Source organism: Motacilla alba, chromosome 1A (assembly GCF_015832195.1).
Source record: "Motacilla alba alba isolate MOTALB_02 chromosome 1A, Motacilla_alba_V1.0_pri, whole genome shotgun sequence".
NCBI classification, from domain to species: domain Eukaryota; kingdom Metazoa; phylum Chordata; class Aves; order Passeriformes; family Motacillidae; genus Motacilla; species Motacilla alba.
In genome coordinates this window covers 46542272-46555050 of record NC_052031.1, presented here as the reverse complement: position 1 = coordinate 46555050, position 12779 = coordinate 46542272, and the positions used below count along the sequence as shown (strand labels likewise).

Sequence of the window (12779 nt, the reverse complement as noted above, 5' to 3'; positions counted from 1 at the left end):
AAAACTTACTGGACAACAGAGTCTGTGATGGAGGAAAAGAAAAACAAAAGTTGAGTTCAGGAAATCCCCAACCGGGGACAAGGAAGGTGTGGCTTGACCCAGTTGGTTGTGGCCAGCACCGCTGAAGTGCCTGCCCCAGCAGCAGCACTGCAACAGTATTGCAGGAGCTGCAGGAGGCAGGGGGTGCCAGGGGGTGAACTCACCTGACATCAGCTCAGCAGAGAACCAGACCCTCCCTCATTGCCAGGAGCTGCTGCTCAAGTCATCAGGCTGGGTCAAAGCCTGCTACCGGCTGACACCCGACTCCCGGTGCCAGGGAGCCCAGGGCACTGCCAAAAGCTTTCCCGGCAGGAGGAAAACTGAACTGCACAGTAACCTGGTACATGCTGAGCACGTGCCAGTTGCAAGAGGGCCTCCTTACTACTTTTTAACTTTTCTTTTAACATTTTAACTTTTTTCTCTTTTTAGCTGTTTTCTTTCTCCTTTTAGTTTTTTTTCTATTTTAAGCGTGATTAAAACAGGTCTGTCAAGGCACTGCATTTACAACACCACGTATCTCTTGTTCAATATTAAAAAGATGGGGGGGGAAGCCATAGGGCAGGAACTCTTACTATCAATCCAATTGCTCACCCTCAAATTACTCCACCTGAATTGTAAATTCATTAAAAATGCCACACAGCTTCTTATACCAACACATTCATGGCCAACAATCCCCTTCCTTCCCTCAATACACACTCATACACATTTTGGAAGAGAAGTCTGGCCCATCCTTCTCCAGACATTATCTACCAAATGTGTTGTCAGTCCTGTGTCACCAGCCTTTCAGTCAAGCAGTGTTCTTTGCTTAACACATGTAAGAGCTGCAAGTATCTATACAATATAAGAAACAACAGACCATGGACTAAGACGATCACACTGCTGCTCTCTTGTCAATAAATGTTCCTGTACAGAATTTCTTGTCATAGGAAAATGCCATCAGTTGATTAAAAAAAAAACCAAAACCACATCAAAAATACACCCTGAACAAAACAAAACCACCTTCCTCCCCCCTACCAATAAACCCAAAACTTCAGGAGAAGAAAACAGGTGAGCTCTACACAGTTGAACAGAATGCAACACCAGGTTGGTTCCCAACTGAGGAGATGCAGAATCCACATCAGACAGCACACAAAAATAGGCTAAATGTTGACAAAAGCTGCACCTAGCACATATCAGTCTGATCACTGATACACCTTACTGTTGTAATGCCAATGTTACCCATCAAGAAGTCTTTCTCGGGGAAGCAGCATCATTAAGAAGGAGTCATTGTAGTTGCAAAGCTTTTCTTGAAGGCTAAGGGTTTGTTGGTAGGCCAACCACACCAGCTGCTGCATGGCAGCAGGGAGAAAGCGTCTCCCAAGCAGCTAAAGCCTGGTTTCCAGTGGCAGCACACCATGGGCACGGGGTTGCCACAGCACCTCCTAAACTGCAACAAAGGGACAAGCAAAAAACTGAAGAAGGCAGCAGCTTCAGGAATAGCTGTGGTACATAGAAAGCAGTTGAAGCTGCTTTGGGAGCCTGCTAATTTTCAGGGTGAGGAAGGGCACCCTTCTAAAACAAAATGTTACAAGTGGAAAAGCACCTAGCCACTGTGGAAGGAGACAAAGAAATCCAAAACAAAGATCATTTATATCTTCACCAGCACCTCCAGCAGACAGCTCCTGCTGGGCCGCACCCCCAGTTCAGGGGCACCAATAGGCACTGCCATAGATGAGGCCATTCCAACCTGCAGCATTTCTCTTTCCACCACCAGCAGTTACAGGACTGGGTGACAAAAACAGTTTACTTTTTGGGGAGCACAAGCATCAAAGGGTGTGCACATTCCCCCAAGGAACCAGGGTACATGACTCATCTGCAGCAATGCTGACAGTTCAGAAAGAGCACATACAGACCCGTAATACAGAGTAATAATACAGCACTAAAATGGCAATGCAAGTGAGAGAAAAGCAAAAACACGTAGTCACCCAGTGCTGCTTTGCATAACAGGACATTTAGAAATACATCGTGCAGATTCAAAACTTTGCTCTTCTGTCCAGTGGCTGATTCAGCATTTGTTCCCACTTCCTGAAAGGCCAGTTCCTCACCCCACCCCATCCCCATTTAGGGTTCACAGTTCATCAGCTGAAATTCCCTTCCTTGCCCCTGCCAGCAACCAACATTTTCAGAAGGCTGCCAGCCTGAACTGTACAGCTCACACCAGGTGAGAGATCCTTCTGCACAGACATCTTTAGAATTTCAGGCTCTTTGCCACCCTCATAAGCTACATCAATCAGCAGCCCAACCACAGGTTGCAGGTTTTAGGTACGTCTGCTAGCAAGTATAAAAGCTTACTGGATGCCTTCTGTCCATTAAGAGCTCTTCATTTCCTGTTGTGCAGTGACAGTATTTCACACCTTTATGCAAGGCAGTTGACGAACACAGGGAGTCCTAACAAATTCTCTGCCATATCTTCAGGCATATTATTGTATGCTATCTACGCCGAGTGCCATGGCATTTAATTCAGAAAATAGAAACAAGACTTTCATGCTTCAGATTTTAAAGGATACCACCAATAACAGTTAAAGACTGACTGCCTAGAGCTACTGCCATGAGTAAAGAGAACAGAATCCCTTTAAAAGATTTTAAGTGTTATGCTTTTTCCACCCTTCAATACAGAAGTTACCATACAAAGCAGTATTTCCAATGATAAAGTAGGTCTGGTTTAGATGAATAAGAAGAAAACCCCAAACATGCAATGGCATACACTTTTTACAGATGCAGTAATTAAAAATCCAAGGTTAAAAAAAACCCAAAAAGCAAACATGAAATCATCATCAAGTTTTCTGTTTTATTTAAGATTTTAGTTTTAATTCTGAAGAAAGAGGTACATTTCCTTGGTTTTAGTTTTAGCGTCAGGTTATAACCATGTTTATTTATCTGTTTCTTTTTTCCTGTCTTTTCAATACTGCACAAACGTCCAGAAACTACAGGGTTAAGTAAAAGCTGCAGGCAGAGGAGGTCAGAGGTTGCTCCTGATGGTGATCATGTGGCCCCAATGCAGTGCTATCCCAGAGTGCCCTAATCAGGTGAATCTTTTTAAAAAAAAAAAAAAAGAGAGACTGACAGAGGAGACAGAAAGACTGAAGTAAATATCACTCGTGTTTCAGCTGCTTATAATTATATTACGTATACGCTAGGTATTAAATCTGTGAATACTTTTAAAACATTAAAGTTTACTTGAAATCTAAAGCCAAAATTAAAGAAAAATCTTATTCTCCCCTCTTTAAACCACTCTAGCAACATGCCAGTTACTCATAGCTATAAGTGTTTTGTCTTTCAACACACTTCATGTCAAACTCTGACTGATGCAATAAAATCCCCTGCTCAAAAAAAAAAAAAACAAAACAAAAAACAACCAACCAAAAAAACAACCAACCCCAACATAGCAATTTCCCTGTGTAGTGCCACACTGAATGCAAAATAAATGCTGGGCCACTGCTTGCCCCACATGTTCAGTAACTTCATTTAAATTAAATACCTTTTTTATGTTCTTGCATTTGATTCTGCATTGCACTTTTCCCCCTACTGCAGATTGACACTTTTCCACTAGGCAGAAATACTCATGTGCAAAAGACGTAAGACAGTAATATTCTCCTTAAGCATTGAGACTGCATTTTGATTTCTTTCTCTCTTTTTTTTTTTTTCTTAAAATGGTTAGAAACTATTTCAAACAGTGTATTTCAAACACTGTTTCTGCAGAAACTTAACAAAAAGAATGGTCATGACCCTGTGATGGCATTGCATTTGGGGGGGAGTTTGATCAGGAACTGGATTCTTCAGAAAGAAAGATATGACAGGGAACAGTAGGTGGGTGTGGGGAGGAGTCAGGGTGGGACACTTCCTGCATTTCTAACGTTTTGGGTCTTATTTTTCTTTTTTCCTTTTTCTTCCTTTCCTAATGACGATCCAGCGCTGAGCTCTGTAGTAGATCTGTGGGGGTTTTACTGGGGGGTCTGAAGGCTGTCTGAAAGCCTGGAGGTGGGGAATGGAAGCTGGTGGGGTTTGAAGGAGGAGAGTAGGGATTCCAACTGGCTCTGTGCAGAGGGATCTGTGTGCCGAAGGGGTTACTGTGGTGCGTCTGTGATGGTGCTGCACTGGGGCCGTCCACCTCTGTGAGGGCCTGAAGAGATTTTAGCCAGTGTGGAGGATTGTCATCTTGAAGAGTGTCTAAACTGTTTCCTGTGGAGGCTGGGATACCTAAGAAAAGAAGAAAAAAACAGGGATACAGGCAAGTCAGAGGAGAAACAATAAACTGACCATGAAGGAGGTCAATTTAACCTAGCAAAAGACAACAATAAAAAAACATGATTAGTTTGTACAGAAAATGCATTTTACATTATTATGTATTATTACCCTGCCTGCAAAAACATTTAACATTAAATTGAGATAGGAGAAAGTTCACCCTCAGAGCACTTCTTCATAAAAAACACATTTTTCTATCAAACATTCTGCTCAAGAACTGCATCCTTGTCAACATGACCCTACCACACCAAGCTGCCAGTACACTACATGCTTCACCTTTTATTCTGCCTACTTGCATCATGCTTCAGCCTCTCTAACAGGGAGACACAACCAGACAGCCTTATAAAAGAGAGCTTTATAAACAAGTGGAGTACGTCCCTTTTTAAATAACCAAGTCCAGTGATTGCCTTCAGTGCCTCAGGACCAGCGACGCACATACCGGACATGCCATCCAGCAGAAGGGACACCTTATAGATTGACCCTACAGGAAAGCACTGATCCACCTGACTGCCTGCAAAGGTCCTGGGCATGCATTGCAAAGGTCTAAGCGACGCTCTGTTATACCTAGAGGTTCCACAAAAATTCCTGGACCCTTGAGGTTTTGTGGATGGAAGCTGGAAGAGACCACCGCATACTGACTTTTTCTTTTTTTTCTTTTTTTTTCCAGATGTAAATCAGTTTGTGCCAAATACCCATTTGATGGTTTGCCAGTGGAGCTGAAGGAGTGAGAAACGGTTACCTGTGATGATTGCGGGGTCCATCCAGCTGCCAGGGCTGTCCCAATTCAGGCTGTCGGTGGTGGCAGTGTTGGACGTTGGTACACTGTGGTTGGCGTTGGAGGGGGAAGAAGCATTGGGCAGTCCACCAAAGTTGATGTTAATGTTCGGTAGAAGTGCCCTTAGCCCGTCCTGCCATTCCTTCATATTTAAACTCTCTACAGAACTGCTGTTGTCTGGGAGATTTACCAACAAAAAAAAAATGAAAGATAAAAAAATAAAAAGCTGAAGTTAGAAACAGATGTCCTTCTTTGGTGGGGTATGGGATTTTGCTTTTACTTTTTAAGCTAAGCATTTAATACTTTCCCTGTCCAAAACCTAGGATCAGTGTTTCCATGACTGATGAATTACTCAGAGGGCCTGGCAGGTTTTAAACAAAGTGTAAGGGAATGGGAGGAAGATATAACTCCTCCCCCAATATGTATTTCCCCATTATAATTTAGAGATTCAAATAATCAAGGACACAGTGGCTCTCCCTCTATTACTAACAGGGGAAAATCTACCAGGTACTTGATGAGAATACTTCTGCTGCAATTTGGCTGCTTTATTGACGGGCAGCAGGCTCAAAAGGGTGACGTGTATCAAAATGAAGAAAGGCTAGGTAGGGCTTTGCAATCGAAACGGAACCAGGGAGAAATGAGAAACCAGGGAGGCTGAGGAAAATCACAGATGTCTTTTGTTTTGTTATAGTTTGCTCATTCACAGCCCTAGAGATGTTCTTCCGAAGGAAATGGCAATGAAGTTGGAGGGAGTGAAATTTCCTCTTGCAGTTGAAGAGCAGTAGTGAAAATTCTTTAAAGACCTTTCAGAATAATTTCCGACACAGCAGTATCCTCGAAACTTTGGTAACAAGCAAACCAGCCAGACACCAAAGCAGTCAAGTCTCAACTACCTGCCTCACCGTTTCAAGACATATTGCTAAAGGACAACAGGATAATGTGGCTATTAGCACTACAGCAAATGGTCCCTCAACACAAAAGTCACACCGTGCTATCTAGAACAGACTGTCTGGTTCTGTGATCCATCTCTTGCTTTAAGGATCTCAAAGCAGGACAAACCAGACATGAGCGCTCCAGTATTTATCATCCAATACAGCAAGTCATACTTTATTAACTTGTGGTCAGTTATATTTAGAAATGAAGTGTTAGGCAGTATGCTGGCACATGCTTGTCTTTTTGACAAATATCTAGAATACAACCTTTTTTCTTCAAACATCTCTGCCTGTCCTGATTGAGGAAAGGACCTTGATCTCAATCAGTATTGTTATAAAGAGATACTTTTATAATACAGCTACTTCATCAACAGAACAGATTTAAGTCTTCCTGGAAAATTATAGAGGGTATCACTAACTCACAACCTCATTTTGGAGAGTAAAGAAAGCAGTCTCAATTCCTATCAAAACCTGCCCCGGCAGTTTTTGTAAAGCTGAATGTTCAGAAAAAGTGATGTCTTGAGCACCTTTTTCTAACTAGAGGGGGAGAAAAAAACCCCCAAAACCAAACAAGAAAACTACTTGAAATCCTGTCCTTTCACTGCTCCTCCTTTATCCTTTGCAATACTAATGTACAAAATAAATGCTTTTAAAAAATTCAGTGCCACTCATTTTTCATCAAAACCTATAATCCTGAGATTAAAAATAATAAATCAAAGTTTTAGAAAGTATTAGTAGAAAATGTCCTTCAAGAGATGTTGTTCACTACCCTCTAGTACATCCATAAGCCCATTTGAGACAAGTTCTAAATTAACTTTTTGGAACAAAAGTTGCCAGATCACGATCACAGAAATAACTGCAACAAATTCTGCATTGTACACCATTAGTTTCCACTTTTTTTTTTCCCTCACTGCTGCTTCAAAAAGCTTGTGCAAAGAAACACAGCTCTGCTTAATTATTTACTTCTACTGCAAATGCAAAAAGCACAGAAAAATGCTTACTGGGTCCATGCATGAGCAAGTATACTCATCTCAACACCTGTGAGCTGGGGATCTGCAAGGGTCTCAGTCAGTGACTTTACCAACCCCCAACACACCCTCAAAGCTCTCGTGCTAGAAAATTAACCTGTAGTAAACTACCTGCAACATGTCATTGAGGAAGACTAAGACAAAGCCTGCAGGATGTTATAAGAACAGGATAGGAAAACTAATGTCATAGGGCATTAGGCCTCCTTGGGCTAAGAAAATATATATGTTTTTGTTATGATATTCTCCATGTAAAAAGACATAATACAACACATAAGAAAGCTACCAAGTGTTTACAACAAGACGCTCATGAAACGGAAAAGGCTGGCACTTTCTGGTGAGGAGACACTGCTGTCCGAGGCAGGCATAGTGCACCACTGCTGGATACCCTCTCTAACACGAAACAACAGCAAATAATGAACTGAGGGAGACTGTTCTTTACCTCAACTGTCTGAACAGAATTTACTTGGATTCACAGAAGTCAAGAAAGGCCTAAAAGGATTAGGCCAAAACAGTGTTGTTTGCTAGCTATAAGAAAGTCAATTTGATAAAATCTTGTGCTCCTAGGTAAAAAAGTGACAAAAGAGAGAACTGCAAAAAATTTATTGCCTTTCCCAAACAGGTGTGTTTGTGAGGCTGCAAGGCAAGCTAGGACAAAAACATTGGCCCCTGACAAAAAAAACAACCCATGCACCTCTTTGCTGGATTCTGGCACATTTTAAACAGCTTTAATTTGAAAATGCAAATCCACCCCAGAGACAGAAGTTACTTCTGCCAACTGAAGGAAAGTAATTTCTTCAGAAATCATTACTCATCCATCAGCTGGTTTGTTCTTCCTGTTAAATACGTCTATGCTTCATGATGAAGCTAGGACCACAGTTAAAAATGAGAAAAAGCTAGCTCTCAGTTAATACAGATGTACTAAAAAGGGCATTTGCATATTATCTTTCCCTACTTCTAACATTAACTGGTTGGAAGAAGTAATTTTCTGACTATTAGCAGACTTCTCAGTTGGACATTACAACCTAGGGGTGTGAGAACCAATACAACAGTTTCCCTCTTTCAAGAAGTAAAAACGCTCTCTCTTTCCATAGGCTAATCTTAAAAGGCTTAAAGCAGCATGCCCACTGATAGTGGGAAAACCCAGAAGAAAACAAGGTAAAACCCACATGACTGTAAAGAAAGCGTTTTATATACTAAGATAAATATGAGATTCCTCCCCTCATGGCCTTTGTCTCCCAAAATAGAGAATAATTTCATGAAGCATCACTGAAAGCAGAACTATTTACATGAAAAACATTCTCAAACACACAGCCTGCACTCTGGTCTTCCCTCAATGTACATTTCATAATCCTGTCTGGTCCAGTGAAAACTTGTGTTTACAGGGGTGAACGGATCCACACTTCTAGCACTGAAATCTTCCTGTGTCTGAGGTGGTATGTTAATGTGAAATAAAAGCACTTGTATGTAAAATTTTCAAAGTCAACCACTGTCTTAGAATGAGAAAAGAAAAAAAAAAACTTCATCACAAATGCAACTTGTCCATCCAATCTAAATAAAAAAACACTTGAAGTTAACTTAAGAAAAGTAATACATCTGAGAAGCCTGAACGCTAATTTGTATAAAACTAGTCACCTAGTGAATTTCTAAAAATAAAAAAAATCATTGCCCCATTATCCCATTGTACCAGACAGTCAAGTAGTTTTACCTCATTCTCTACCTGCAATGCCTTAACACTCTTTCTTCAAATCAGGCAAAGCAGCGTGTATTTGGGGGAGAGGCTGTGAAGAAGATTAATGGTCAAGCAGAATACTGTTCTGTTGCACATAATCAGTACTTTTAAAGATGCTTGCACAAGTGTCTTCTGCACTCATATGGGCTGTTCTGTGACTTCCAAAATTCTGACAATGACACTGCAATGAAGACCCAAAGATGTTTCAAATGTGGCTGTGCCACTATGGTGACACTGACGCACTCGACCTTTTATACTGATGGGATAGCAAAGCTGCCTGTCTTCTTCTTGGTGTGAGACAAGCCCACTGAAATGAATATTCCACAGTGACTAGACTGTTTCAAATCATTGCCCCAATTCTGATACAAGCCTATGGTAAAATCCAAAGCAAAATTCACCAGTACATGCCTAAGTAAATATGACCAATAGGAAAGATCACAAGACTGTAGCATTACAGGTGAAGCAAGAGCATTTCCTTGCTCTACCTAACTTATATTCCAAGCCATTACAAAAGCCTATTTTCATGCTAATTGAGTAAAAATATTAAATACCTTCGCACCAACTCCTAAATATTCTAGTCCCACTGAAAAGCAAACAGTCCTGCAAATCTTGGTTGCAATTATTTATTTTTAAAGAACCCATGAGTATGTCATATGTGTGACCAAGACACAGTGTGTCAACTACAGAAAAGAGTCAAATAAGCAAAATAAAATCAGATGAAAATCATCATATGAGAGAAAAATAAACTTCTAGCCTATGTCACATACCTAACTGCAAAGAGTGGCAAAAGAAGCAAAGAGACTATCAAGGTGTATTCAGTAATATAACAGCTATTTGAACGACCTGCCTGTAAAAAGGGCCTTGTGAAATCTTCAAAGACACTGTACAATAAATTTTGAAGCCAAAGAAAAATGAGAGGAAAAAAAAGAACAGGAAGGACTACCAGGAGTTCACCAAGAGTCTTTCAACTCAATTAGAAACAAATGGCACCACCAGAGAAGCAAACCCTTTCAAGTGACATCTCTGATCCCAGTCTCTGCCTTGTGCTACCATGTTCAGAGATTGTAAGTGCTTTCCCTGAAACAGCCTACTGCCCTATTCTGAGAAGTGATTGGGGCTTCTCTATTTCGATCTAAAAATAACTTTCCACTCCATTTCTGTTGTGAAAATAGTTGTCCAGTACTTCCCTTTGAGGGGGAGAGAGAAAGACAGAACAATTTATCACATTCAAAAAAGAAATTTTGACCATCACATTACATAAACTCAAAAGCTTTTCATTCAAAGGCTGTATACTTAAAAATCAACAAAACAGTTACAATAAGAACTATACCTGTTTAACTTCAGTATGAGTAATAAGCTTGTGGGCTCATGAAGTTTTTCAAATCATGAATAAAAGCCCATTTAAACATCTATGACCTGAAGTTTCATTGACTCTCTATATCTATGACTCCTAGAAATCCTACAATGCTTAAACCAAACAATGATGTTTCATCCATTCACAGAGACCTAAGAATGTTACTGGCAGATTAGAGAAGATGGAAACTGTTCACATTTGAACAGCAGTGCTGCCCATCAGGAATAGAAGTAGCCACTTCATCATATTAGAGAGACATCAAGGGAGAGGAGCACTAGAAGGTAAAGCTGTTTGCAGTGAACCTTTAAAAGCCTCACAAACATTGTCTACACATGGGAAACAAATCGACAATTCACAAAACCCAGATTTGTAAGTGTCATTTCACAGTGTGAATTTCAAGTGAAAGTCTTGCAGTCATGAGCTCTAAGAGCTGGGGAAACAAAAGATGCACGTGTACATACAATTCATGTACATACACCTACAAAACTGGCTTTGGCAGACAAGAGACACCAGTCTAGCCTCAGCTTTAAAATACTGCAAATAAAGCACATTTTAGCTCTATTCCAAATTGATTTCCATGGCTACAGTAATTCCACTCAATCTAAAAGACAGCCACATAAAGAGAAGCAAACTATTCTTCAATGTCAAATAAATCCAACTGCAACTTCACTTGCCAGTTAGCCAAACGATCAAGCAGAATACACTAATTCTGAAGTATACACTTTAAGAGGGAAAATAAGATTTTTCTAAATGATTTTTGATTATGATCTGACAGTACACTTTTAGGCTTTCTGTGACTACGTAAGTGTTATGAGTCAGAAAATGTCATTTCTTTTCAGAGGAAATCCCTTCTACAACATTAGTAAGGGGACAGTAAGACAACTCATATTTGCTTTCATGTACACTGTCAGAATTTTATTAGGCTTGAGAAAAGCTGTGTTACATCAAGTATTCTGGGGAGTTCTTGTGATGGACTTACGCTTACCACAGCTCAAGAGACCAAATGATAATTATAGCAGCCAGCGACCCAATTTCCATCTATAAGCAAATTTTAAATTGAGAGTCCAAGTTGCTTTGAAAAACATGATTGACTTCCTACAAAATGTTGCCAGAGCATCCCACATTTTTTATTACTAATTCCATAAGAAAATAGGTTGGGTGCAGATAATCTTTAATATTGACATAAATCTAAACTAAGTGCACAAAGACTTAAGAGACTGAAATGAATGACACAGATACTTGAATCCTACACACAGAACAGTTTGATTAAAAAGCTCAGAAAGCATGCAATTGCATTCATCTGAGAAATAAAGTTCATTTTAACCTAAACTGCTTCCTCTCACATCGTGCAGAGTTCAATCTCACCAGGTTACCCTGCTTGTCAATAGAACAAACTTTGAGTTCAAAAGAAAAGCCCATGTGTACAAATATACTTGTGGGTACACATATAGATACATGCATAAATAAAACCAAAATATTTGAAATTTGCCCTATGGGCAATGCAGTAACTAGAAATGGCAAAGAAAAAAACTGAGATCTTCAAAGCTATAGTAACAATTATCAAGAGCTTATCGTGTTAGAGATTCTGGATTCCAGGAACATCCAACCAATCAATTAACCCTCTGACTTCAGACTGTGAGACCAGTGTTAGCACAATGAAAGCATACCCTGGCAAATGTTAAACTCATTTTTAATCTTCCCACATCTGCAAACGAGTAAGGCTGATAAATATTTGTAGATTATTTCAATAATTCAGTGGGCAAATTAGCTAAACTGCAAGAAAGCCAAGTTTTCACCTTCCATGATATGAAATTCATTCTGATTACCAGAGTCTGTCTTCTAATAGAAGTGACCTATTTTTTAAACTGATTTTTAAAAATAAGTCCTCTGAGGACAAGATGAAGTTCAAATGAGCCTGTGTAGAAGAAACCAAGAGATAGCAAGGAATGGGATTTTTTTTTCCCCTCAAATGTGATTTGGCAGTACTGGGAGGAGAAACACTATTTGCAAAGCTGCTCTTCAAGTTGCTGCTATTTCTTCAGGATTCATTTATGCTTCTCCCCCAATAAAATTTTCAAAAAGATGATATTTGCTCTCTCAGTTGTTTTTCAAGCTGAAGCACTTAGAAGAAGTTTATGCAGAAAGCCTTTGAATTATTTGTACTTTTTGCTGAAATGCACCAGTCATTACTGGTATTTTGTTAAATGGACTTAGAGACAAAGTTTCCAGTCCATGCCAAGGCACAGCCTTTTGTTAGACACTGAGGTGGCAGTGCCAAGCGCACTCACTTTCCAGTCTTTAAAAGGAAAATGCCATGTTTTTAACATCACTAAGACAGTTGCACCTTTTAACTCATGCCAGTGATGTAATGCATATTTTAAAGTGACTTCAGGAAAGCATCTCAGAGAACCCAGCATCCCAAGGCTAAGCATCTGCCTGCTGGAGGAAGGAGACACGTAAGACAACAGAACTTTCACTACTGCAGGGCCATCCCAATATCTCACCAGTTGCCTGTGAAAGGAAACAGCCTTTCTATGTTTTGGTGAACGAGTCCTAAAGAGGCTCTATTAACAAAAAATGCAGTCTTCCATCCCTAAAACCCAGCAAAAGCTGGGTTTAGTGTAGCTAAAGCTCCTTTGGT

General features: G+C 40.1%; 1 protein-coding gene across 8 annotated transcripts in view; it reads right to left on the bottom strand.

The window, feature by feature from the left end:
- Nucleotides 1-2846: 2846 nt before the first annotated feature.
- CNOT4 (CCR4-NOT transcription complex subunit 4) overlaps nucleotides 2847-12779 on the bottom strand; it is a 76796-nt gene continuing 66863 nt past the window's right edge. For 5 of the 8 annotated variants that reach the window (XM_038154897.1, XM_038154902.1, XM_038154901.1 and 2 more), the window contains 2 exons: nucleotides 5060-5272; nucleotides 2847-4275 (listed from right to left, as the gene is read on the bottom strand). In XM_038154897.1, coding sequence (XP_038010825.1) covers nucleotides 3974-4275; nucleotides 5060-5272 — 515 coding nt within the window. In that variant the 3' untranslated portion in view covers nucleotides 2847-3973. The remainder of the gene's footprint in view (nucleotides 4276-5059; nucleotides 5273-12779) is intronic. The other 3 variants (XM_038154904.1, XM_038154905.1, XM_038154906.1) reach the window with 1 other exon arrangement.